This window comes from Apodemus sylvaticus, chromosome 23, assembly GCF_947179515.1.
Source record: "Apodemus sylvaticus chromosome 23, mApoSyl1.1, whole genome shotgun sequence".
In the NCBI taxonomy this organism is placed as follows: domain Eukaryota; kingdom Metazoa; phylum Chordata; class Mammalia; order Rodentia; family Muridae; genus Apodemus; species Apodemus sylvaticus.
Window position 1 is genome coordinate 49,656,900 of NC_067494.1, and position 25,989 is coordinate 49,682,888.

Consider the following 25,989-nt stretch of genomic DNA (forward strand, 5'->3'; position numbering starts at 1 on the left):
GCTGCTCTTTGACCAGTGACATAGGAACTTAAAGGTTGTCCACAGTGGCTTCTCTTAGGGAGTAGTTCATACAAGCCTGTTGTCTATGTAGTTAGCATGTACATAACATACAACAAAAGTAAACCTTCTCTGCAGGTAGAGAGAGGGCTCAGTGCCTAAGAGCACCGGCTGCTTCTCCAGAGTACTTGGCTCTCTTCTTAGCATCAACAATGACTCTCACAACCAGCCCCATGGGTTGTTTTTCTAGCCTGTGTGGGCACCAAGATGGATGTGGTGTGTGTGTATGTGTATATATATATATGTGTGTGTATGTGTGTGTGTGTGTATATATATATATATATATAGCAGGCAACATACCCATACACATATTAAAGATCATCTCATTTTTTCATATATAAAAATAAGGAAATGAAATTCACTGAGAAATGTATAAAGAGCAGCAGAAGTCAGAGAAGGGGTGCAGCAGGACTGTAGCTTTCAGGAAGCCAGGGTGGCCAAGACCTAAATATTTGCTGAATTGACAGACTTCTGTGTGCGGTGTGGGCTCAGAGCAGGCTGGGCCTCCATGACTAGCCTCCCACAACCATCTACAACAGGCTGTCACACAGCACCTTCAGCCATCAGCTTCCAGCTGGGGTGGAGTTTGATTAGAAAGTAGCAGGTCATGAGGTCAAGTCCCATGACTATTCTTGTGTGCGAGCTAAGCGATAGGCTCCTTCTGACTCAGCAGTGGTGGTGCGCCAAGCACTGAGACTTAGAAGAAGGTGATGCGACCCTGGGACCACATTGCCTCAGTTTCCATCTGATGTTTCCTGAAGTCAAGCGGCACCCACCTCGCTCGGTCCAGTTCTCACTGTGGGTGTGGTTTACTGTTTAGAATGTATCCGAGTGTGCGGAGTCAACACAGCAGAGCCACAGTGGGGAGGGAGGGAGGGAGGGAGGGCAACAAGGAAGATTCAACTCGCTTTTTAATGGCAGGACTTTAGAAATGACACGTGGTTACTCATTTTTATATTTTTGTTCTACATTTGACAATTTTAAACCTTAGTAGAGGAGGAGTCGGTTTATGCGGCACTGTGTGGACACTCAGGCTAGCAAGAGGTCCTCGCGGCTGCAGCGTGCGTCTGTTTGCCTTCATAGGTGAATATATATCGCTTGGTTACAAAGGGATCAGTTGAAGAAGATATTCTTGAAAGGGCCAAAAAGAAAATGGTATTGGATCATCTTGTGATTCAAAGAATGGACACCACTGGGAAGACGGTGTTGCACACAGGCTCGGCTCCATCAAGGTGGGTCCTGCTCTGAAAGAAAAGCGGTGGGGGAGGGGCCGCCCCAGCTCACGGAGGTGGACTACACTGGGCTGTATTTAGTGTGGCTAATTTTATACTTTTTTGTTGTTGTTGTTGTTGTTTTTGGATTTGTTTTTTTTCCGAGACAGGGTTTCTCTGTATAGGTCTGGCTGTCCTGGAACTCACTCTGTAGACCAGGCTGCCCTTGAACTCAGAAATCCTCCTGCTTCTGCCTGGGAGTGCTGGGATTACAGGCGTGTGCCACCACTGCCTGGCTTAATTTTATACTTTTACAGATGTTAGATGTTAGAGGCATACACCTTGCCTGGCCATTACAGATCCATTCCATCACACAGAGGAATTCTCTTAATTTCCATGTCTCAGGTTTCCCAGTTTTAAGATAAGTAGATGAACATGCTCTGATAATATTGCTGTTCAGATTGGATTTTTGTTTTTCATGTGTCCAGTTCCACCCCCTTCAATAAAGAGGAGTTGTCAGCCATCTTAAAATTCGGCGCTGAGGAGCTTTTCAAGGAGCCTGAAGGGGAGGAGCAGGAGCCCCAGGTCAGCGGCATTCCCACAGGAGTCGTGTTGTCCGTTAGGTGAGGGAAAGTTCACGTGTATTTAAAATGCAAATGTCCTTTGAATCCAGGAGATGGATATAGATGAGATCCTGAAGAGAGCCGAGACTCACGAGAATGAGGCGGGCCCGCTGACGGTCGGGGACGAGCTGCTCTCCCAGTTTAAGGTAGGCCTGTCTCTCTGTCTTCAGCACTGCACACTGCTGCGGGCTTGCTGAGTTAATATTCTGATATCTTTCTTTAAACAACTAGCAAGATAGTTTTTATGTTAAAGTTTTCTGTATTGTACAAAAATTTGTGCTCAGTTAAACCATCAGCACCTGATATGACTGAATTGTTTATGGGTAATTAAATTCATTGCATGAGGTGGATTTCTAATTACAGCAGAATTAGGCTCAACAAACAGCATTTTGTTCAGATTTCCATGACTCGGCTGATCTTTTTAGGTAGTATTTTTTATTCCTTGGAATTTTATACGTTTGTACAGTATATTTTGATCAAACCTATGTATTGCCACAACTCAAATCCCCCGAGTGCATCCCCTGCTGCCTCCTTCACAACTTGGATTTTTATTGGATTAGATTTCAACAAAACCTAATTGAAGAATTATCAAAGATAAGAGCACTCCAGAAAATTAGACAGAGTAAGTAACTTGTGCATGTCACTGACCTGCCAAGGGCGACACAGCATAAATCACATGATTTCTGGGAGGAAGTTGAGTATCGCTTTTTTTTTTTTAAAGAAGCAGGCTTCTGGACTAGAGAGATGGCTTAGGCCTTTAAGGCTCAGGCAGAGAGTCAAGAAAAGACAAGCAGGTTCCTCCACCAGGGTTAGGAGCTCTCCATCTGCTCCTTCCACGGACACTGAGTGCCAGGATATCTGAGTGCCAGGGACTTAGACATCCGTCACTCTGGAGGATGGAGGATGGACTGGGGGAAGGACAATAAAGTATAAGACAAAATGGAATGAAGATTTTTGAAGCTGTCCCTCTGGACTTGATTTTGTAAATTCTTTTTCCTGTAATTATGTTTTTCTTGATTTACTGCTTGTTGGAGAGAGGCAAAGAAAATCACAGCTCACTGATAACTCGTCTAAGTGCAGGCTGTGTGTGCACCCGTGGGCTACCACTTGTGGCTCGCTGCCCACTAAGGCTACGGATTTATTTTTATTTACTTGCCCCCTCCCCCTTTTTGTTTTTGAGGCAAGGCCTTACGGAAAGCTTGCCTTCCTGAAACTGTTACCTTCTGATTGAGCCTTCTGTGTACTGTGATTACAGATGTGCGCTCCATGACTTAGCACATTCTATACTAGAGAACAAACACCTTCCGCCTCTTTACCTTTATGAACAGTAGGCATAAGTTTTCTTGTCTTCATTGTGATGTTTGCATTCAAATATTAGTATTGATAGACAGGTTTAATGAGTGTTGACTGAATCTCATCTCAGAACTTTGAATGTGTGAAGTTGTCCTCATGAGAGTTAGTGTTTGTCTAGTCCCTTGTAAGTGGAGGGAAGGGTGCACAGGCCTAGGAACCCAGATACTTAGCTGAGGTTAGCTCAGGAGTCTGTCAGTTACTCTTGTTCTGTTTTTATGAAAGGGGAGGAATATTCTCTGGCACTCATTGGTTCATAGACAAGGAATTCCTTTAAAAGATTATATAGCATTTTAAAATATACTTTATAGTTTGGTCATTTTGATAACTACCAGTCTCCCTTGAGTTGTGTTATTAATTACTATTAATGCTAAACAAAGGACAGAGAAGCATTGCTGGAGGGAGGAATTGTACAAGTCAGTGGTTTGGCCTACTTTGCCCTGATGAAGAAATAACTAGCTAGTTAGCAGTCATTGAGTTTAGTTCACAGTGGCAGGCTGTTGTTCAGGAAGGCTGAGCTCCATCTCCTAGCTCACCACTCCTTCTCCCGTAGAAGAGTAAATTGTGACTTAGAATTAAATATTGTAGATTATACTTACTCTGTTAAAATTCTGGAATTTATTAGGTTGCCAATTTTTCAAACATGGATGAAGATGACATTGAATTGGAACCTGAAAGAAATTCAAAGAACTGGGAGGAGATCATCCCAGAAGAGCAGAGACGGAGGTTAGAAGAGGAGGAGAGGCAGAAGGAGCTCGAGGAGATCTACATGCTCCCGAGAATGAGGAACTGCGCAAAGCAGGTGATGTCATTTACGATGTTGTTACATAGCAGCATTGCAGGGGAGTTATGGTGAAATGCTCTTCTTGTTTGGTTTATGCATAGTAATAATTCATAATTTTTTTTCCTTAATGTCTTTGATAGTTGCTTTGTAGAATGAGTTGGAAAGTGTTTCCTCCTATTTTGGAAAATTTTTGTAGATTTGGGAATTTTCCATTATTAAATGATGGGATTATTGTCAGGGAAACTATCTTGCCCTGTGTTTTCTGTTGTTGGAAGATTTTAGCTAATTTATATTTTTATGGATAAGAAGTATTCAGAATATGTTTCTTCTTGAGTTTGTTAGTTTCTTCTGAGAAATCTTTTTTTCTCTGTCGAATTTATAGGAATGAACTTAATACTATTTTTATGTCATAGTGATGTATGCCATTTTATTCCTGATATTGGTAATCTTTTTTTCTGTTTAGCTTGTCCACTTTGTTCCTGGAGTAACGACTCTGAGACATAATTTTATGTGAATAATTGCTTAGTCTGGAAGCTTTGGCTTGTTTCCTGACTAGCGTGTGCCTCATTTCCCCGTGTATTCTGTTTTTTGTCTCCATGTGGCTGGTTGTCTCCTCAGGTTTGTGCAGCTGTCTCCTTCAGTGTTCAGGGTGATTCTAACCTGACTCCCCCTCCCCCCAAGTCTCTGATGAAAATTTCCCCTTCTATTTCCTGCCTCAGCTCATTGGACAGAGACTTTCATACAGTTCACAAGAGGTTCTCTGTACATTTCTTGATCATTCTAAGTCAAGATTAGATTAATCTATTTTGTTTGTTCAAAGAATGAGTGTTTATTTGTTTTTATGTTTCTGATCTTTATTGTTTCTTTTTATTTTGATTTAATTTGTCCTTTTTATTTTTTTGAGATGTGAGATTGGATACTAAGATTATTCTTCTATTAACATCCATTGCTGAATTTTTCTTTGGCTTCTTTGGTCCATGATTTAATTGGGGTGAGAGAAACACCCTGTGAGCCTGCAGCTCCAAAGAGCTGATTTCTCTCTTTGCTTGACTTGTGGTCCCGAGGTCAGGTTTCCGGGCCGCTCACGTGCTGGTGTTTATTAATGCCTAGCGTAGGTTTTGGCTGGTTTCCCTGCATGCCTTGCTCCAGGAGTCTGTGTTCTCATGTTTTTCTTGAAAATATCTGATCAGCTTACTTAGAAAAGCAATAGAGGATAATATTTAGAAGAAAAATACTAAAAAGGGAATAGAATCTGTTTCCACAGCTATGCCCAGCAGTGCTTCTGTAACATGTATTGCCACAGTGTTTAAAATCACGTTCATTTGACAAATTAGCTTGAGTTCATGCTGCCGCGGAACTTGTTTCCTTCTCTTGGACAGTGGGTCATAAATGTTGATCCTTCAGCATGGTTCACAAGAATCTCAGTGTTCTAGCCTGTGGATCACTTTGTCCAGTCCTCTTTAGTAAATATCTGGATTTCTTTATTTTTCTTTATGTGAAGAGTTTGACTGGACAATGCTACCTCACATTTCTGGTCTCAGGAAATGCCTAGAAGTGGCACGCGAGGATCAGCGGAATGATGACCCTTGATGCATAATAGCAAATGTTGCCAAATAGCCCGTTGTTTAAATAAGCAGCAGAAACACAAGAACTGCATCTGGTGTCCGGTTTTGTAGCATTGCATAGTGGCTATTACTGCTCATTTAGTGTTTATCAAGTTGATAGGTTTTCAAAAAAATTACACTTTCTTTTTCTTTAAAGTACAGCTGACCTCATGCAGTTTTGTATTTATTCGAGGTTGTCAGTTAGTAGCCATTATCACAGGTTTACAGAAAGCTACTTCCTTACCTTCTGGTAGCCCTTACTTTCAGTAGCCCTTTGTCCTTACAGTTTATATTATTCTCCATTCGATTAGTTGGCTTTGGTTTTAGAATGTTTTCCATTTGTGGACTAATGTTTTTAAGCTTTTATTGTAGTTTGCTGTATTTGTCTTTGCCTGTAAGATACAAGCTTCCTTTCCCCTGTATTTAAGGATATTTTTGTTTTTGTCTTCCAGATAAGTTTCAATGGAAGTGAAGGAAGGCGGAGTAGAAGCAGGAGATATTCGGGATCTGATAGTGATTCAATCTCAGAAAGGAAACGGCCGAAGAAACGTGGGAGACCACGCACCATCCCTCGGGAGAATATTAAAGGATTTAGTGATGCAGAAATTAGGCGGTAAGAGGACATAGACCACTTTCTTTAACTTGGTGTTTTTAGAGCATGAAACTAAATGTGAAAACTAGATTGAGAGGTTTTAGAGGGTAAAAATAGATATTTGTGCAGGAGTTGGGATGTTCTGCTTAGATATTGACTCTAACTTTGGAAGAAAGGTGTAACATCTCACGCTTGCACATTGTTTACTGTTACACCACTTGCATATTAAAGTTATTTTCTTTTATTGTGGTTCAGAATGACCCTTTGAGCAATAAAAGTTTATGTTAGCACAGTTCATGTTACAGTCACATTTCCTGGCATTACTAATGTTGCAGGTTATTAATTTAGCTCTATATTTTTCTTGTTTAACATTGAGGTGATTGTGTTTTTGAAAGTAGTCATTTATTCCTGGGGCTGGGATGAGACTCAGGAATAGAGCGCAGACTTTCCCTATGTAACACCCTGGGTTCCACCCTCAGCACCACAAAGAAGGCCTCTGGTCTAGGCCAGTAGAAGAGGGAGGCCGGCCAGCCTCTTCCAGCACACCCAGAGTGCACACGGCTCCGAGGGAGAGAGAGCAGCTTAGCGAGCGGGCAGTGGCTTCACCTGTAAAGTCTGATAAGAGCTTGTGCATTTTTATGTTTTAGAAGTTTGTTTCTTTCAAGTTATTTTTAACTCTTTTCCTTTAAATCATAGACCTGACAAAGCCCTTCCTCATTGTTCCTACAAGAAAACTAAGTGCATTGTTAGTTTTCGTTAAGGGACCCTTTATGACCATCTGATTTGCTGGACTTTCTGTCTTTAGTTGAAGAAGCATTTCATCTTCTACTTTCTGGATATTTCCCCTCATCCATCAACCACTTAAGTTGCCTTGTTGTGACGTAAAATTTTTGTTTACTATTGTTGGTATACTGGTCATCTGAATTAAACCCTTGAAGGAAATCTTGGTCAGCTTTAGGATGTGATGAGGGGTGATGGTTGATAATCATTTTGGAGACAATTCCTCTTCTTGTGGTAGCGTTGAACATTTTTTTTGTCTTATAAAAATAATAAAGTAATTTCTAAAATAAAAATTAGCTTCTATTGTTTTATTTATATTGATATCTTAGCTTCTTCTTGGGTGATACAGTGTTATGTTTGGTGTAATTTAATGTCCTAACAATTTATAGCTTAGTTTCTTCTTTTCTTAAACCAGGTAATACCTTAAATTGAGTTTTTTGTTTGTTTCATTTGGTTTTGTTATTTTGACCTAGGGTCTCATGTAGCTTGGGCTGTCCTGGAACTCCTGATCTCCGCCTCCCCAGGGCGAGAATTGTAGACTTGCACCACTGTGACTGACTTCAAGTGTTTTCTTATTTTTATATGCATTAAGAATACAGAGTGGTGTGTGTATGTGTGTGTTTGTATGTGTGTGTGTGCGTGCGCGCATGCATGCACATGTCTGTCTGTCTGTCTGTGATTATTGTTTTTGTTTTTTACAGTGTTGGGAATCAAATCCAAGATCTTTTTGTGCATTCTTGCCTAGCTGAGCTATATCCCCAGTCCACTTAAATATTCAAAAATAAACAAAATACTAAATTGCACACACACACACATGGGTGTGTGTATATAAATATATATATAAAAATGAAAAATACATAATATATATAAACATATTTGCATAAAACATGTTTGAACCAAAAATTTATTTTCTGTTAGGTTTATCAAGAGCTATAAGAAATTCGGTGGCCCTCTGGAGAGGTAATATATTTGTTAATTCTCATATAGTTCTGAAATGTGTAATGTATTGTCATGATTAGTTACGTAGTTACCAGTCAGTTAGCGCCTTGACTGAATTTGCTTTAATAAGCATTTTTAAAAATTGGTAGAAACCTAATTGCTGATTGATATTAAAGCTGTACTTGCATGACTTGAGTCTCTAGAATTTTCTTATCTTTAAGTGTCAGCAAAATACTGCTTAAATTGCATTTTGACAGCTGTAATATAGTTCCAGTCTTTATCTTTTTTCATTAACCACTTAAGAAAGAGCACAGATTTATCTGTCTACAAAGGGACTAAGTTACTAACCTAATGTCTGACATTTGTTTAATTTGTTGTAGTAAGTAGGGCACTAATGCAGTACAGCAAAGACCCAAATTAGTTTGTTCGTTTCTTTCTCATTAAATTTTACAATATTAAGATGCATTCTACTTTATTTTGAGCTATATTGTTTAAAATGCAACAATATTTGCATGATTATTTTAGATGCTGGAAATAGCTATAAATGTAAATCTTTGTAAGTTCTATGGTAATACAAATTTCAGGATATTTTTATTTATAATTTTTATTTATATTTGTCATAAATATATGTTTATAATTGTCATAAAATTTTATCACTCTTTTCCAGTCAGATCCTAACAGATTGAGCCTACCATTTGCTGCATAATAAAATCTTTACCATTATTAATGTTCATGAGTATGTGATAAACACTCACTGCTAATTTGTCCTAGATACATGAACTAGAATGTACAAGGTAGACAAGAATGGTACTTGGATTTTGAAATAAAATAATTGTTTCTTTTTATATTGTATCATTTGATTTAACATTGTTTTATTACAGGTTAGATGCGATTGCTCGAGATGCTGAATTGGTTGATAAGTCAGAAACAGATCTCAGAAGACTAGGAGAACTGGTACATAATGGTTGTGTCAAAGCTTTAAAAGACAGTTCTTCAGGAACAGAGAGAGCAGGTAATCCCCCAGCCAGCCTGCCCTGTTCGTCACTTGCCTTCTGGACACCAGAGGCAGCACCGTAGTCAGGGAGTCTGGCTGGTAGTGGGCCAGATGTGCTGTGTTGGCCGCAGGTCAGGGATTACTGTTAGGCTGTCTTTTGAGGACATGACTGGATGGACAGAACTTAGGTATGCACAGTTATTTCCTCATTCATCTAGTAAGGGAAAATGTACATAAGATTTAAGTAATCTGATGCACTGAAGAAATCATTGTGACATTCCCATTTAGGGGTCACTGGTGTCAAGTCTATCTCCTGTACCTACAAAAACAACCACAGAGGGACTCTGAGTTCATAACTGCTTTAGTTAGTAATATGTGTAGAGAAATTTAAGATTTTATTTTTAGTTGTAAAAAAAGTAATAGACATTGATATAAGTAATAGCATGCTGTTTTGTGTTTTGTAGAATTACATACAAATGTGTAGATATATCTCATGTTTTTCTGTATTATTGTTTAAAACGTGAAGGTGGCAGACTTGGAAAAGTGAAGGGGCCAACGTTCCGGATCTCCGGAGTGCAGGTGAACGCCAAGCTGGTGATTGCGCACGAGGACGAGCTGACTCCGCTGCACAAGTCTGTCCCTTCGGACCCGGAGGAGCGCAAGAGGTGAGCCCGCCTGCCCGCCCGCCGGCCAGCCTGCCCTCTCAGTTCCTGGGGAGAGAGGCTATCTGAACGCACAGCTGCGGTGTCACGACACTATTTTTGAATAAAAAGTTTTAGCTACTAAATGTTATGAAAATTTATATTTTTGACAGTTATTAATGTGAAGCAATCACTGTCTTTAATTCTAGGTATACAATCCCATGCCATACAAAGGCTGCTCACTTTGATATAGACTGGGGCAAAGAAGATGACTCTAATTTGCTAATTGGTATCTATGAATATGGCTATGGAAGCTGGGAAATGATTAAAATGGATCCAGACCTCAGTTTAACACACAAGGTACTTAAGTGTTTCTTGACTTTGTTGACTGTTAGTATTGGCTATGAGTGACTTTAATTTTTATAAATTATTTTGAAAATAAGTTTAACTGAGAATAAGTAAATAAAGACTAATTTTGTGATTTCTGGTTGATAGCTTGGGTCTTATGAAGTAATTGAATTTAAAAAATCTTATGATTTTGCTTTATTTCTGATTTATATTTTGTTATCAGGACAGGTATAAATTATTTGGTTAAAACTTTTCTATTATTAAAGTAAACAAAAAGAACACTTAAACATCTTATAACATCTTCCTTAGAAATTTATACTATTAAGGATTGTCTTGCTGGTTGGAACTCTTGATCCTCCTACATGGGCTCACCATGCCCTGGTAAATCAAATATTTTCAGAAAATATCAACTAATGTTACAAAGTTGGATGACTTTATTTTGTTACTCTTTCTGAGAGCTTCCCTCCCTCCCTCCCTCTCTTCCTCTCTCCCTAACTCTCTTCCTCCATCTTCTTGCATAAAATGTAAACTTTGGAAGCATTTCTTTGTGTTATCTTTTCCCTGCTTGCGTGTTTGTGTTTGGATGGGCACATGTGCATGTTTATGGAGGCCAGAGGTCTTCACTGGGTGTCATTCTCAGGAAGTCTGCCTACCTCTTTGAAGATGTTTACCATTAGATAAGACTGTCTGGTCAGATAGCCTTGGTATCCTCTACAGTGCTAAGGGGACACTTCAGACTTTTTTGTTTTTATAGCATGAGAGGTCTTGTTGCCTCTGTGTGTGTGTGTGTGTGTGTGTGTGTGTGTGTTTGAGGCTGTGTGTGTGTGTGTTGAGGCTTTGTGCGTCAGTGTGTTTTGACACGTCTCACTAGCCTGTTCACCCAGGTTGGTTTAAGCTTGTGATGTTTGTTGTTATAATTGGCTACACTGAGAGATTTCTTTTTAGGTTTTCTTTTGTAGTATTTATTCCCAAGAGACAGACATGCTGGTAAACACTGATGATTTTAGTTAGTATTTGGAGACAAGAGAATTGGCACAGGTTTGAGGCCAGCCAAGGGTAAACATGAGCAGTAAGAATGAATCTCAGTAAAGAAGAAATGACCAGGCAGTGGTGGCGCACGCCTTTAATTCTAGCACGTGGGAGGCAGAAGCAGGGGATCTCTGGGAGACCAGACTAGTCTACAGAATGAGTCCCAGGACAGCGAGGGCTATGGTAAATACACAAGCAAGCAACAACAAAAAGAAAAAGAAAAATCCAGAAGATAAGAATGAATTTACTTCCAAGGAAATTAAAACTGTTTAATGTCATCTAATGCCCTCTTCAGGTGTGCATTAGGACAGTGCATACACACACACACACACATACATGTACTCATACACATAAAATACATCTTTAAATAAACTGTACTTTGTGACTGTACATATGCTGTTGTTGCTATTCAGCTTGCTGCCCTGTTGTAGTTTATGATAGCCTATTCTTCCAACAGTATTAGGAATATTAAAAACTTTAATGTGAACTAATGCCTATTTATTATATTGCATTTTTTCTTCTTCTTCTTCTTTTTTTTTTTTTTGATTTGGTTTTTTCGAGACAGGGTTTCTCTGTATAGCCCTGGCTGTCCTGGAACTCACTCTGTAGACCAGGCTGGCCTTGAACTCAGAAATCCACCTGCCTCTGTCTCCCAGAGTGCTGGGATTACAGGCATGCGCCACCACTGCCCTATATTGCATTTTTCACCAGCACAGTTTTCATGTTATTTTTGAAAGACAGCCTGTATGCGTTGCCCTTTCAGATTCTTCCAGATGATCCTGATAAAAAACCACAAGCAAAACAGCTGCAGACGCGCGCCGACTACCTCATCAAGCTGCTCAGCAGGGGTCTGGCAAAGAAGCAGGCTCAGAGGCCTTCGGGTGCAGTAAGTTAAAATGCGCATGTTCAAGCTTTCCGCGCCTATGGGCTGGCTACTTACCTACAGTTAATACAAGAACTGCATTGCTCTTTAGTGTTTTTATTTGGTTATAACTGTAGAGAGAGGCCAGGTCTTTACAGTTTATTATTCAGAATATTATAAAGTTTAATGAATAACTTTAAGGATCATGGACTTTCTGAGGCACTTCAAAAGATTTTTAAGAAGACACATAAAAAAAGGGCACTGTAAAAATTTTTATTGTATGGGTAAGAATATTTTTCTTGCATGTATGTCTGTACCACGTGTTTAGCCTGATGCCTGTGGAGTCTAGAGAGGGTAACAGATCTCTGGAGCTGGAGCTGTATGTGGGTTCTGTTCTTAAACAGCCGCAGATGCTCTCTGCCGCTGACCCCTCCTGCAGGCCCAGAGGGAGTCCTCACTACCCCAGGTCTTTTCAGGCCTTTATAAGATTGCCTGTGAACATGATGCCAACAACTACCTGTATTGTATTAAAAATATTTCTATCATTTTGTTGGTATCGTTGAATCTAGGTGTGGGTGATATAACTATCTGGGAGTGAAAACTTCATTTCCATTCCTCTCTGAAGAAATAATCACAGTGGGCAGTGCTTTTGACATTGTTGTATTTGATATACTAAGTTGTGACTCCTGTTGACTGCAAATTTGGTATAGCTCATTACCAACACTCAGAATGTATGTGTCTAAGTTTCAGATTAGTATTTATGATGTTTTAAAAACAGGAAATCAGTGAAATTGATTAAATACAAATAATTACTTTTAGGGAGGTTCAAAGAGGAGAAAAACAAGAGCTAAAAAGAATAAAGCAATGAAGTCCATCAAAGTAAAAGAGGAGGTGAAGAGCGACTCGTCGCCCCTGCCTTCGGAGCGGTCTGAGGAGGATGACGAGAAGGTATGCACACTTGCAGAGCTCTTAACCGGGAAGTGGAAGCCGAACTTCAGAAATGGAAGTTTTCTGTTTTTGATGGTTTGTAATGTAGACTGATTTCTAGAATGTAACTATGCAATAGATACATATATGACACGGATCAGTGATCCATTTCTTCAAACTTGCTAACTAAATAAGCCATTTCTTTTCATTTTATTATGAATTTGAATGACACTGGCTCACTTTAAAGAGAAGTAAATATTACATGTATTACTATTAAAGGGGTGCTAAGTTACAGCTCTCAGAGCCTACATGCATGCAAAAATATTTACTTGAAGGTTAAAAAAAAGATAAAGGATAAGAAAGATAGGAAAATAGTTTAAAGAACAAAAACCAAGGTGGAGAGATGGCTCAGAGGTTAAGAGCACCGGCTGCTCTTTCAGAGGTTCTGAGTTCAATTCCTAGCAACTGCGTGGTAGCTCACAGCCATCTGTAATGAGATCTGGTGGCCTCTTCTGGAGTGTAGGCATACATGTAGGCAGAACATTGTATACATAGTAAATAAACAAATCATGAAAAAAGAAAACAAAAGGAGCTATGCAGAAAAAAAAAATGTAAAGAAAGAAAAGGCTGGTATTCTAGTCTAAAAACCTAGAAATTGGGAAAGACCAAGCTAGTTTCAGTAACTGAGTTTTTTAGACATTTTTGTGGGCATTTAATTGAGGGGAGGAATTGGTTTGAGCACTGTCTTAATGACTTAAGAGATAACATTACAAAGCAGACATTTATTCTTTGTCATTGTTTAGCAAAGTAGTAAGGAAGTTTTATTGGAAAGCATAGAGGTAGGTCATGCTTGAGGGTCAAGAGAGGTCTCCAGGTGAAGTTGAGAAGTAAGTACTTGCAGAAGAATCACACGCGTGACTGTACTAAAGAGCATCATAACTGTCTTTATGGTTGGACTTTTGTTTCTTTTCCAGGTGAACGACGCCAAGCCTGAAAGTAAAGACCGGCCCAAGAAGTCTGTTGCGTCCGACGCTCCTGTCCACATCACTGCAAGTGGAGAGCCGGTCCCCATCACTGAGGAGTCCGAGGAGCTGGATCAGAAGACATTCAGTATTGTAAGTGCCAGGGTTTCTAATTAGACTGAAGTAGTGGAGGTAAAACAACTTTTAGGATTAGGATTTTAAACTTTTTAGTTCCTGATCCAGTACTTAGAGTATTTGAGTGCTGATGTACAGAAGTTGTTCTTCCTAAATTCAGCCCTTACTGAGATCGATAAAGGCCACTTAAAAAGGAAAGCCAGCTGACGTCATTGAGGACCAGGCCTAGCAATAAACAAGGTGTGACGTTTTTAAACTTAAACTAAGAATAAGAACTGCGTTGTTGTAGGCCGCTAGTAAAAGAAATAGTATCAATACACAAATAGTTTGATCGTGTGTCTCCCCATCAGAGATTTCTATAACCTGAATGCTGTATGCATTGAAGCCATGAGCTTGTTTTAGTTGTTTGTGGTTCAATCTATACCTGAATTTAGTCGAAATCAGTTTAGTTACTGTTAGGCAAGTGAACCGCTTGCAGAAGATGTTCTCACTTCAGAAGCTGTGTCCACAGCTCCTACTTTGCCCCTCTTCTCTTTTGTACTTAGATTTAAGAGTAGGAATATATACGGTAAGTATTGTCTGATTCTGAGATGTGCTCCCATCTGCGTTCAGTCCTTTTTTTTCAATGTTCTTTTTAAATATGGTTACTACTAGTTTTTGTAGCCTTGGATTTTGTGTGCACAGTAGCGTATGTCCTGTGTCTTGGTGGGTTTATGACCTCTGTGATTCCTTCTTTCTATGGATGACTTTGTGATCTAGATCTTGATCTAGTCTACTTGTCCGTTGTGTTTATTTTTATTATTTCACTTATTCATTGTGCTTGGGTGGGTGCTAGAGCTTCTGTGTTTTGAGATCAGACATTAAATGCACTTCTTCCCTATTCCATTTATCTGCTCGCGGAAGCAGTGGTGATGATCCTCCAGCTTGTGTGACTCCTCGTGTGTCCTCTTTAGCCTTCTCATGGTCATGTAACTGTTAGAACATTACCTACTATGCCTAATGCATGCATTTTGTTTTTTTGGACATCCTAGAGAAAAAAAAAGAATGGAATAACTTTAAGCATATTGACGTAGACATTCTGAGCTCTATTTTCAATAATCTTAGTTACCACTACTGTTTTCCTTATCACAGTCTTGATTCCATAAAGTAATCATCTGTTTTGATTAGGCTTAATATAACCCTAAGAAAACAATATATACTCTGTATATGTTTGTTTTGTCTTCTTTTTAACTTATGTGTGTATTTGTTTGCTGTGTGTGTCAGTGTAGACCCCTGCAGCAGGGTATGTGCACATGGAAACCAGAGTAGAGCTTTTGAGGATTAGCAGCTCTTATCCTGCTGTAGGTTTTGCGACTCAGATCAGCAGGCGCCCGTTGACTCACCAGCAAGCCTGGGTTTCTGAGGCGTGGGTTTCTGAGGCGTGGGTTTCTGAGGCGTGGGTTTCTGAGGCGTGGGTTTCTGAGGCGTGGTCCCACCTGTTGCTCAGCTTGACCTTGAATTCATGCTCCTGCCTCAGCCTCAGAAGTGCTGGGATTATAGGTGTTCATCACCATATCTGGCTTACAACATTTTCAGCAATATAAACTGTCAAACCAATAGTTGGCAAAGGGCAACTAGAATAAAGCTAAAATTGGGGAGGGAATGGAAGATTTCCTCACATAGCTCCAGACCCCCATTTTATCCAGTGTGGTAGGCTTTTAAAATCGTTTATCTTGTTTCTTTTTTGAGAAAGTCTGTTATGTAGCTCAGACTGGCATCAAATATAACCAAGAAAGACCTACGCTTTTATATTATATACAAATTTAATCAGAGCTTCTGATCCCCCATCTCTGCCTCCTGAGTTCTTAGATGTGTAACTGCTTATTTTGAAAGTGGGCAATGCAAAGTCAGAATTTACCTTGGGTTTTAAACACATGTATTTCTGTCCTCTTCAAGTGTAAAGAAAGAATGAGACCGGTGAAAGCAGCTTTGAAACAGCTTGATAGGCCTGAGAAAGGCCTGTCAGAAAGAGAGCAGCTGGAGCACACCAGACAGTGCTTAATCAAGATCGGAGACCACATCACCGAGTGCTTGAAGGAGTATTCCAACCCTGAGCAGATTAAGCAGTGGAGAAAGTGAGTGCCAGCACCGCCGAGACGGTGAATTCATAATTCTAAGCATTACTGTGTTTCTTGGTTTACTTTTCCACTTCCAATTTTGAGGTGAAAAACCATGTTTTTGAAATTCATTTATAAATTTTAAGTTGGTTTATAGACTAACCAGCACACAGATATGTATAGCATGGGTGCGCTCAGGAAGACTGATGGACATCCCAGGTGGACTTTGGGTTATGTTAGAGGTCAGATTTCGTTGCACAGTCATGTGTGACATACAGTTTACAAGTGTACAGGCTGTTTATTTCTGGAATTGTCAATTTAATATTTTCAGGCTCTTCAGAAAGAGAAACCATAAGATCTGGGAACCATTACTAAAGTTTAATGCTTTTCCTTAGTGTAAATAGAATTGGCCCTTTCTAAGTATTTTGTTTGTTTTTGTTTTATTTTTCCTTAAACTTAAACTCTCAAAGGCTTGGGAGCACTGCGTGTAAAGCCGTGACTGATGGTGCACTAGTGAGCATACAGCCAGAGTCTCCATTTTCCACATTCCAGGTCTAAGGTGTTTTTGCTCTCAGTGACTTCCACATGTGTTTTAGACTATTGCCCTTGGTAAACATTAGGAAAATAATGGCAGTATGGTAAATTATTTTTTAGCTATTTTAAAGTCCCATTAATTTTTCACTTTTTTTAGTGAAGAGAATTGAAAGTCTGGCAATGCTTATAAGTAATGGTCACCTTCATGCATTAATTGCAGGTTTGAAGCCTTGCAGTTAGTATTTAGATTTTTATGTTTGCAGAGAGGCCTGTCTACTTTCTTGCTTCCTAGACAATAAGAAACATCTTGCTGACAGTTTTTAGTGACTAATATATAGAGATGTTGTTTCAGATTTTGTCACTAGGAAAAGAAGTAGTGTGTTTGGAAGAAGAAACACTAGTAGCAGGAAATGTTGCTTTTCAGCAAGTTGGGTAATTTTCCTTCCAAAGGTTATGTTTTGGTCTTGCTTTTTCTTTGCCACATAGGCAAAACATCCTTTAGTTATCCCTCTAGTTAGAATTTTTTCCAAACTGGCCTCAGTAAATGATGAATTTTTGCCCTTTTTTATTGAATTTTTTTCATACCATATATTCTGATCATTTTTTTCCTCTCCCAGTTTCTCTCAAGTTCTCTCCACCTGCCCAGTTTCATACCTTTTCTTTCTCCCCCCTCTTTACAAAAATGAACAAATAAACAACCCCCCCCCCCAACAGCCCAATAGGACCAAAATTGTTCAAACATAGAAATATGAGTAAAAAGTCTAAGTACTGCTCGGCCTGGCGTATCCCTGAGTGTGGTTGACACACACGATGAGGCTCCGTTGGCGAGCATGCACCTTTGCTTACTGGTAGATTGGTTAGGGGTGGGTCTCCATGTCCACTCCTCTGTTTCAGCACGTGGAGCCCATGTGGGCTGAACCTGTGCAGGCCCTGTGTGTGCTGCCTTAGTGTCTGATGTCATATGTAAGGTCCCGTGTCCAGAAGAAACTGCTTCCTTGGAATTACCTATCTCTTGGTAAATTTCATGTTAGGGTCAAATACAAGATTTCATTCCAAGACTAAAAGTGATTTGGAAGAGAACGAAACCATTATGTGTTTGGAGACTTAAATGTTCTTGAAAATTTGAAAAGTACACACGGACCCACCGCCTGACACACCACCTGATACATGGGGACTTGGCTCCCCACGTTTTCGGTTCCATGCTCTCGGCCTCCAGCCCATTCCAGTTTCTTTTTTAATTACTTAGAAGAAATTGTTTTGTTTTTTTTTTCTGTGTGTCCGTGTGTGCTTGTGTATTTGTGTGTACATGTATGAAGATCAGAGACCTTTTCTCCACTGCATAGCTCCTGGCTTTGAACTCATGCCGTTGGCAGGATGCACCTTTACCTGCTGAGCCATCTTAATAGTCTCCAGTAATTAATGTCTTTTAATATAGACTTTGGTTTAAAAGAGATATGACTGTTTAGTGTATACACGGGGTTATAAGAAATTCTATGCCGGGCGGTGGTGGCACACAACTTTAATCCCAGCACTCTGGGAGGCAGAGGCAGGCGGATTTCTGAGTTTGAGGCCAGCCTGGTCTACAGAGTGAGTTTCAGGACAGCTAGGGCTACACAGAGAAACCCTGTCTCGAGGGGGGAAAAAAAAGGAAGAAAGAAAAGAAAAGAAATTCTATGATGAGGCTAAATATTTTATTACCAGACTAATTTGCCATTTTTTTTTTCCTAGAAACCTGTGGATTTTTGTATCTAAGTTTACTGAGTTTGATGCAAGGAAATTACATAAATTATATAAGCATGCTATTAAAAAACGACAAGAATCTCAGGTAATTGGTATATAGTATTCCTTAAATTATATCATTAACACCATACACATTCTTTATTATTTAATAATAAATAGAAGATAATTTCATTAATAAAATAGAGGTAATGACTAAATTAAACCAAATACCACTGGAGTTAATACCATAAACGAATAATCCAAAGCATAAACCCATAAGCTTATATTAATGGGCAAGAAAGCAGGATATTATTGGTCTCATGGATAATAATTATGAAAAGAGCATGATATTTACATGGTAGAGAAATTGTTTGGCATTATCTGAAGTAATCCCAATAAACCAGAGCATGAAGACCTGAGCTACAATGCAAAGAAGCATGCCCCATTGTGACAGTCTCACCAACAGTCTATGATTTGAATTTCAGACAAACTATATTAGAGGGATTCTCAATAAAACTATTGAATAAGACTCATAAAAAATGTTAAAGGAAGACTGTCACAGAGACATACCTGCCAGCCAACATGTAGGATTTAGGCTGGCTTCTCTCTAGACTGGGACAGAGATCTGACTGGAGCATAGCTCACTGACAGTGTTGTATTGCATGTGGAGTCAGCACCAATGGCTGGGTGGTGAGCACATGACACTGGGGCGTGGTTTTCGTCATCCTCTCTGTTAAGTCTAAATTCAAAGTCAGTTTTAAAAAACATGGAGGAAATTGTTTTGTTTAAAGAGACCTGTATATTTTATATTTATGTACGCTCGGTATTTGAAGACCTTAATTCAACATCAGGATTTTCTTAAGGACCTCTTCCCCACCCCCCATTCTATAAGAGTAGTTTAGGCTACTTAAATTACTTAAACATGTCTAATATTTGTGCATTTTATTTTAGCAAAACAGTGACCAGAATAGCAATGTTACTACCACTCATGTGATTAGGAATCCAGGTAAACCTTTAAAGAATTTCTTTGTTTTCCCTTCACTTCTTTTTCCCCTGATGGTGTGCATGTGTTTGTTGGCTTGGCTCCAGTTTAGTGTAGATGTATTTTTGTGTGTGAGTGAGTGTATGCATGTAGGTACATGTGCCTGTGGGAACACAGAGGCCAGCGGGCAGGGGTTTTGAGTGTCCTTCATGTCCCTTTCCACATTACTTCAAGGAAGTACCTTTGAACCCGAGGCCCATCGTTTTCCACTCTGTATTCTAGCAAGTGGGGTGTTTGTGTGTGTGTGTGTGTGTACGTACGTACTCGCATGCATGCATAAATAGAACCTGTGAGTCTGTTTTTGTTGTTTGTTTGTTTGTGGTTTCAGGAACCGGCCCTTCTGCACTGGACAGCCAGTAGGAGGCTTATCCCTCGGGGAAGCTAAAAGTTCTTTGTTAAGCAGTCATTAGTTGCCTGTAGTTCTCTGTTGACGGCTGGGACCCTGTGAAGTCCCCCCTTCAATGTTAATATATCCACTGGCAGCACCACTGCTCTGGGCTTGTTGTGGCAGTGATTTCTAGGACAGACTTGTATTATCACAGACTTCCTAAGACTTTGGCTTCTCCACCTCTTCTGCAGCGTTCTCTCAGTCACAGGCGCAGGGACTGTGATATCGATGTATCCTTGGGGCTGAGCTTCCCAGGTTCTAGTCGGAGTTTCCTGTGATGGTCTCCACTTACTATAAAGAGGCTTTGATGAGGGGTGGGTGGAACCCACACTTACCCGAAAAACCTTTTAGAATATGATTTAGCTATCTGTGTTTGAGAATTGATTGGTTTTTTTTGTTTGTTTGTTTTGTTTGCTTTTTTTTTTTTTGGAGCAGGAGTTATTGTTTAAGTATTTGTAACACATTTTAAAATCTATTAATGAAGTTTCACTTATTTATCTAATAGATATGGAAAGGTTAAAAGAGACTACAAATCACGATGACAGTAGCAGGGACAGCTATTCTTCTGACAGACACTTATCTCAGTACCATGACCATCACAAGGACCGCCATCAGGGAGACGCTTATAAAAAGAGCGAGTCTCGGAAGAGACCGTACTCCTCTTTTAGCAACGGCAAAGACCATCGCGAGTGGGATCACTACAGGCAGGACAGCAGGTAGGTTGAGGGAGAGCCGCTCTGGAGTTTACCTTCTTCCCAATCTCTTCTTAATTACATTTCCTGCATTTGGGATATACCTATATATACCATTTTCATGAGAAAGATCGAGCATTTTTTGTTTATCAGTAAAAAAATTGATAGTACTTTTCATGTTAATATTTATAAATTTTTCACAAATGGTTATGAAATATTAAATTGACATCAGAATATGGAATGAGAGTTGAAAGTTTTATAATTTTAAGTGGTGCAGTTTGTTGGTGGAAGTACAGGCTTTTTATGGAGAGAATTCTGCACTGGATATTGAAATCCTTGGGAGGGAGAACATATTTTTAACTGTAAAATACATTTTATTCCTTTATTGTTTAAAGAGTTTTCTTTCTAATTTAGGACCATTGTTACAATTAAACTCAGAAAACTGAGAAATAAAAGTTAGAAATAAATGCAGGCCCTGCAGGTGCTGCTCCGAGTGTGCTCACCCGGGTGGAGCGGTCCCCTGGGGCTCTGCTCTGAGTGTGCTCACCTGGGAGAGGTCCCCTGGGGCTCTGTGGTCCAGTGGTGCTCACAGCTGTCACGGTGTGAGCACTCCTTATAGAAGAAAGGCTATGTCTGTAACTGTATATGCCAGTTGTCTCACCAGAAAGCGTTTGTGACAAGAACCTTCGGGTAATAGGAACATTTTATTTGAAAGGGCATATATATCAGCAATTTCTTGTTCAGCTGCCATATTGTGTTATGGGGTGCATTTCTTAATGTGTGTGTTGACTTACTACATAACTAGTTGAATGAGAAAATGTTTGAAATTGCCAACTAATGAGAAGTTTCAGACTACATTGTGGCACTCTAGGTTTTCTTCCTCGAAAGGGCCTAAGTTCCCAGGGGAAACTGCATAGCCGTGGCTTTCTCTGTGCATCTCAGACACTGAGCTGTACATACACGATTCCTAAGTAAAGTGCAGGTGCTTTCATGGTGCTGTGTGGGGTTCCGGTCAGACTTGTGAACCAGTTTGTAGAGAGATTCCTAGTGATGTCAGCTGCTGAGGTGTCTGTGTTGCAGTAGAGAAGCGATTCTAAGCCGTTTTCATGAAATTTTGTGAGCTTCACAAGATTAAAATACATTTTAAAGTATTAATACTTTTTAGTATGGTTTTATTTGGGAATTTTAACTTACTAATTTAACTAAAAGTCTAAGTTTCTCTTTCATTAGGTACTATAGTGACAGAGAGAAACACAGAAAACTGGATGAGCACAGGAGCCGAGAGCACAGGCCGAGCTTGGAAGGCAGTGTGAAGGACAGGTGTCACTCTGAGCACCGATCTCACCCGGACCATCGCTCGGGCCCCGAGCACTCGCATCACAAATCCTCCAGGGACTATAGGTATCTCTCAGATTGGCAGCTGGACCACCGAGCTGCCAGCAGCGGCCCTCGGTCACCTTTAGATCAGAGGGCTCCGTATGGCTCCAGGTCCCCGTTTGAACATTCATCTGAACACAGAAGTACTCCTGAACACACCTGGAGTAGTCGGAAGACATAACAGAAGCTGATGACTTTGTCTTTCCGGACGTTGTTTTAGCCATAGATCATAAACCAACACAGTGATTGCCTTACATGACTTGAAAGATTCAAACAGCTCTAATAGCAGTAGCAGTATTGTTACTTCTTTCCAGGACGCAAGGTCTATTATCCCAACAGAAGAGAAAATATTTTTATATTTAAGGATTATGCTGCACTGTACTGCAATACTGCAGTACCTTTTTTTTTTCTTTTTTTAAAGAAATGGAAAATGTTTACTATAGCAGGGACCTCAGCACTGCCCTCCGTGTCGGCTGTATAAAACTGTTTTTACGTCAGTGATTTTTAGACTGACTCCATTTAAATTATGTTTGTATATGAACTTTACTCTGACCTGTGATCATGTTTCAGGAAGGAATGAAAGAGAGGTCTTTTCTTAATAAAGAAAACTCACTCGAGCTTTGTTCACTTTCCAAAGCTATTGTTTACATTGTACACTGCGACCACCTTGCCGCTGCCGTCACAAGCTTGAATATTTAAGTCCTGTACTTACGTCTGTAATATAGCCGGAGCTTCCTGTTTGTGATTATTATTATGCCTTTTTACAGAAGAAGATGGCTGTAAATTATTGTAAATGTATTAAATGAGCTTTCCTTCCTTCCCTTCTCAGGCTTCCTTTGACTGTTCCTTTCCCTACCAACTCAGGCCTTCTTATTAAAAAAATCAGTGTAATAACACTTTTTAATGATTTGTCTTGATGAAGTCATTGTTTAGAATGTAAAAACGGGGAAAGGGGCCACTTATTTCTTTTAGTCCTCTTTTTATATCGACTATTTTTGTGTTTGTAGTTTTTCAGAGAAGTGTGAGGGCTCTGCGTGGGATATAAACTCGGTGCTCTGGGACGCTTCCAGACGCATTCGGGTTAAAGGGTAGGTGTGTGAACACTTAAACAATCCAAAATGGCCAAAAGTTCTTGTAAATCCATTTGTTTTCCCTTTCCTGTGGGCAATAATGTCAAATGTGCTATGCAGCCAGGTTAACATTTTAGATGAACTTGATTGACTTTTTAATATAAAAAACTGTTACAGTGCACACTGATTGTATATAAAAACCTTATATATGACAAATTAAATTTTAAGAAAAAGGATATGTGGGCTCCTGTAGTTTTCTGCTGCATTCTTGTCTCCTCAAGCATTTAATCTTTGTTTTAAGTAACAGCTGCCAGTAAGAAAGGTATTTTGGTAAACAACTGAGAATTGATAATATGTAGTCCTAAAACCGTATCTGTATAGATGAGACGGTAGCAGTCTCGGCTTCCTGTGGACGTCCTTCTAGGACGATGCCTTACACTCCCCCTTTCTCCTTATATTCAGTGGGAATTTTGGGTGGATGTTGTGTAACCATTAATAACCTTTACTCCTGGCTGTGTCTCCATGGGTTAGCTGCAGCAGTGGCAACCTAAAGTTAGTCTGTGGCTTTGTATCTTCATAGCCTCCTTTTACATGGTTAAATATAAAGTTTATGCAATGTATGCAGACTTTTTTCAAAATAGTTTCATCTTTGGTCTAAAGTTATCTTGATGCAAACAGTGTGTTTTTATTTTTGATATGCAGGGCAACATGTTGGAGGAATAATTCAACTCTTAAACATCTAGTTAGAATTAAAGATAAAAATGATGATAGGATTCAGTGCTGGCACATGACTTTTAACATTTTTCCTGTTCCTCCACATTTAATGTAAATGATCATCTTATTCCCAAAGAACACATCCCATACATCCTGCTATTAAAACAGCAAATAGCTCAGGGTCGGCGCTCCACGCTGTTGAGGCTAGGTCATTTGCTTAAAAGCCTGTTGTAAAGATTTTGTAGAAAAATAATGCAATTTTGGAGAATGGGCTTTTTTTTTTCTTTTTCTTTCTTTTTCTTTCTTTTTCTTTCTTTTTTCTTTTTTTTTTAACAATTTGACATTTAATTGAGTAGTTAACTAGCTGTGTTGAAGGAAGCAATCTGAAAGCTGTATGTAACATTTGAGTGTTAATTATTTGTACAGAGTAATAACTACATAGTAAAGGATCAAGCCATAAAGTCGTAAGATGCGATGCAGTGGGCAGTCTCAGTCCTTGGGGCTTGTCTGCCTGTCACGGGCTCAGTCTGCTTCTCTATCCACTTGTTTAATTTTTTAAAGATGAGCGATTATGCATAGCATTGTACCAACTAACCTTCCATTTTAATAAACAATAAAAGATTCTTATGAAAAGCAATGGCTTGTCTGCTTATAAAGAAAACCCTCTGTGTTTAGGGTGTGAGTCTTCAGACTGGAAACCAGTGAGACCAGACAGCTGCAGCCGCTCCACAGTGGCGTAAACCAGTTTGTATGATGTAGCCTTTGGTTAACCATGTGGACGTTTCAGTTATCTATTTTTGCAACTTACAATGAAAGGGTTGAGTGGATCTTATGGTAAGAGTGTTTGAGAATATTCCCCAGCCTTCTGTGGGTTGTGTTCTGTGACAGTATTTTCTCTACACCTGCAACTCACTGCAGGCCGGCCTGCATGGGAATAGCTCTCCCACTGAAGTGGGATTTCATCGCTTCTCCCTTCCCTCCAGACATCACCTTACTCCCACCTACTGTACCTCCTCTCTCTATTTCATGGTCTCAGGGTTTGTTTTTTGTTGTTATGGGTGCGTGCGTGCGTGCGTACATGTGTGTGTGTTTCTAAATATAACCTGCTCAGACTGTGCACTGTTACCTGGATGTATGTTTTCAGGGCTGGATAACCAACTGGCAGGCTCCTCCCTGAGGAAGACCATTTCTCCCACTCTCGCATTCCTTAGCTGCCTCTAGTTCTTTGTAGGGTTGAGGTCTCCTGGCCTTTCCCCCATCTGGTTTGTTCAGCTCATCTGCATTCAGGTAACTTTGGCTAGAAAATTACCTTTGGATCCTAAGTAACTGTTGTAGTTATATACAATAGCTTCAAAGAGGTGAGGCTTGGAGCTTGGGAAAACAATCCCTGTATTGAGGGTTGTTCTAAAGACTTAACAGCTTCATCTACATACGAAGGTGACGTGGTAAAAATCTTCAGTGGTTCATTACTCAGCAAACAAGTTTTAGATGTTTCTGAATCAGTATGTAAGGTAACAGATATCTTTATCAAGCGTAATTGCAACTCAGAACAGATCTTTGCTATGGCATTGGATATATAAGATCAGCGGAGGGAGGTGAACGGACAGCAGTCCCGAGATCCGTAGATAGCTTTGTAGAATGTTCAGTTATCGGTATTTGGAAGAAAACATTTAGTTTCATTGAAATTATGTTTTCTCCAGCAAATGACTTTTGTAGAAACTTAAGCCTTTTTTTGATTAAAGCACAGCTGTAACCTCTCCGTGGGTACTTCCCACGTCGGGGCATTTATCCACAAGACACATCTTGGTACTACAGCAAAGAGAAAGAAACAAGCTACCAAACAAAATGCTTTAAATTCTACGATCAGCTCTAGTGAAATCTTTTTTCTTTCTTTTTTGAGACAAGGTTTCTCTGTGTGGTCTTGACTGTCCTAGAACTAGCTCTGTAGACTGGCTCTGTAGACCAGGGTGGCCTCAGACTCAGAGATCCACCTGTCTCTGCCTCCTGAGTGTTGGAATTAAAAGTGTGGGACACTACTATACATTGTTTGTTTGTTTTGAGGAATTTTAGTTTTTGACATAAAATTGGCACCATTCAGAAAATACCTCATCTTAGCAGACACGGCATCCTGTGCACATTATGGTCTGTGTAAGGAAGTGAGACACCGAGCTACCAAACGGTTAGAATATTAGTTTACACCTGTAAAACAGACCAAATAGTAACAGCTGGATTTTCTATGAATTTATTACAGAAATAGTACAAACTAGTTGACTGGAAATGTCTTTTTTCCGGTTTGCTGAGCACTAAACCTCATTTTTGGTTGTCTGCGGCCTGTCGCTAGCCCTTCTAAGCTGCGGGGCAGGGAACTACACACCGACCTGCCTTAACGTTACACTAGCTTAGCTTTGTCTTTGCCAGGATTTGAACTAGGTGAGGTCACTAGGGTGCACACTCGTTCCAGCTGGCTGACTCCTTTGCCCGATGCCCTTGTTTCTGAGATTCCTTTATGCTTTGTGTGT

At 39.8% G+C, this 25,989-nt stretch overlaps 1 protein-coding gene across 1 annotated transcript in view; it reads left to right on the forward strand.

The window, feature by feature from the left end:
- Chd1 (chromodomain helicase DNA binding protein 1) overlaps positions 1-22,992 on the forward strand; it is a 62,651-nt gene extending 39,659 nt beyond the window's left edge. Inside the window, exons 20-36 of the mRNA XM_052170034.1 lie at positions 1,141-1,289; positions 1,757-1,853; positions 1,942-2,037; positions 3,867-4,043; positions 6,082-6,242; positions 7,920-7,961; positions 8,822-8,952; positions 9,461-9,599; positions 9,785-9,935; positions 11,716-11,838; positions 12,634-12,762; positions 13,716-13,856; positions 15,774-15,952; positions 18,197-18,293; positions 19,139-19,193; positions 20,123-20,333; positions 21,540-22,992. Coding sequence (XP_052025994.1) covers positions 1,141-1,289; positions 1,757-1,853; positions 1,942-2,037; positions 3,867-4,043; positions 6,082-6,242; positions 7,920-7,961; positions 8,822-8,952; positions 9,461-9,599; positions 9,785-9,935; positions 11,716-11,838; positions 12,634-12,762; positions 13,716-13,856; positions 15,774-15,952; positions 18,197-18,293; positions 19,139-19,193; positions 20,123-20,333; positions 21,540-21,867 — 2,406 coding nt within the window. The 3' untranslated portion in view covers positions 21,868-22,992. The remainder of the gene's footprint in view (positions 1-1,140; positions 1,290-1,756; positions 1,854-1,941; positions 2,038-3,866; positions 4,044-6,081; positions 6,243-7,919; positions 7,962-8,821; positions 8,953-9,460; positions 9,600-9,784; positions 9,936-11,715; positions 11,839-12,633; positions 12,763-13,715; positions 13,857-15,773; positions 15,953-18,196; positions 18,294-19,138; positions 19,194-20,122; positions 20,334-21,539) is intronic.
- Positions 22,993-25,989: the final 2,997 nt, after the last annotated feature.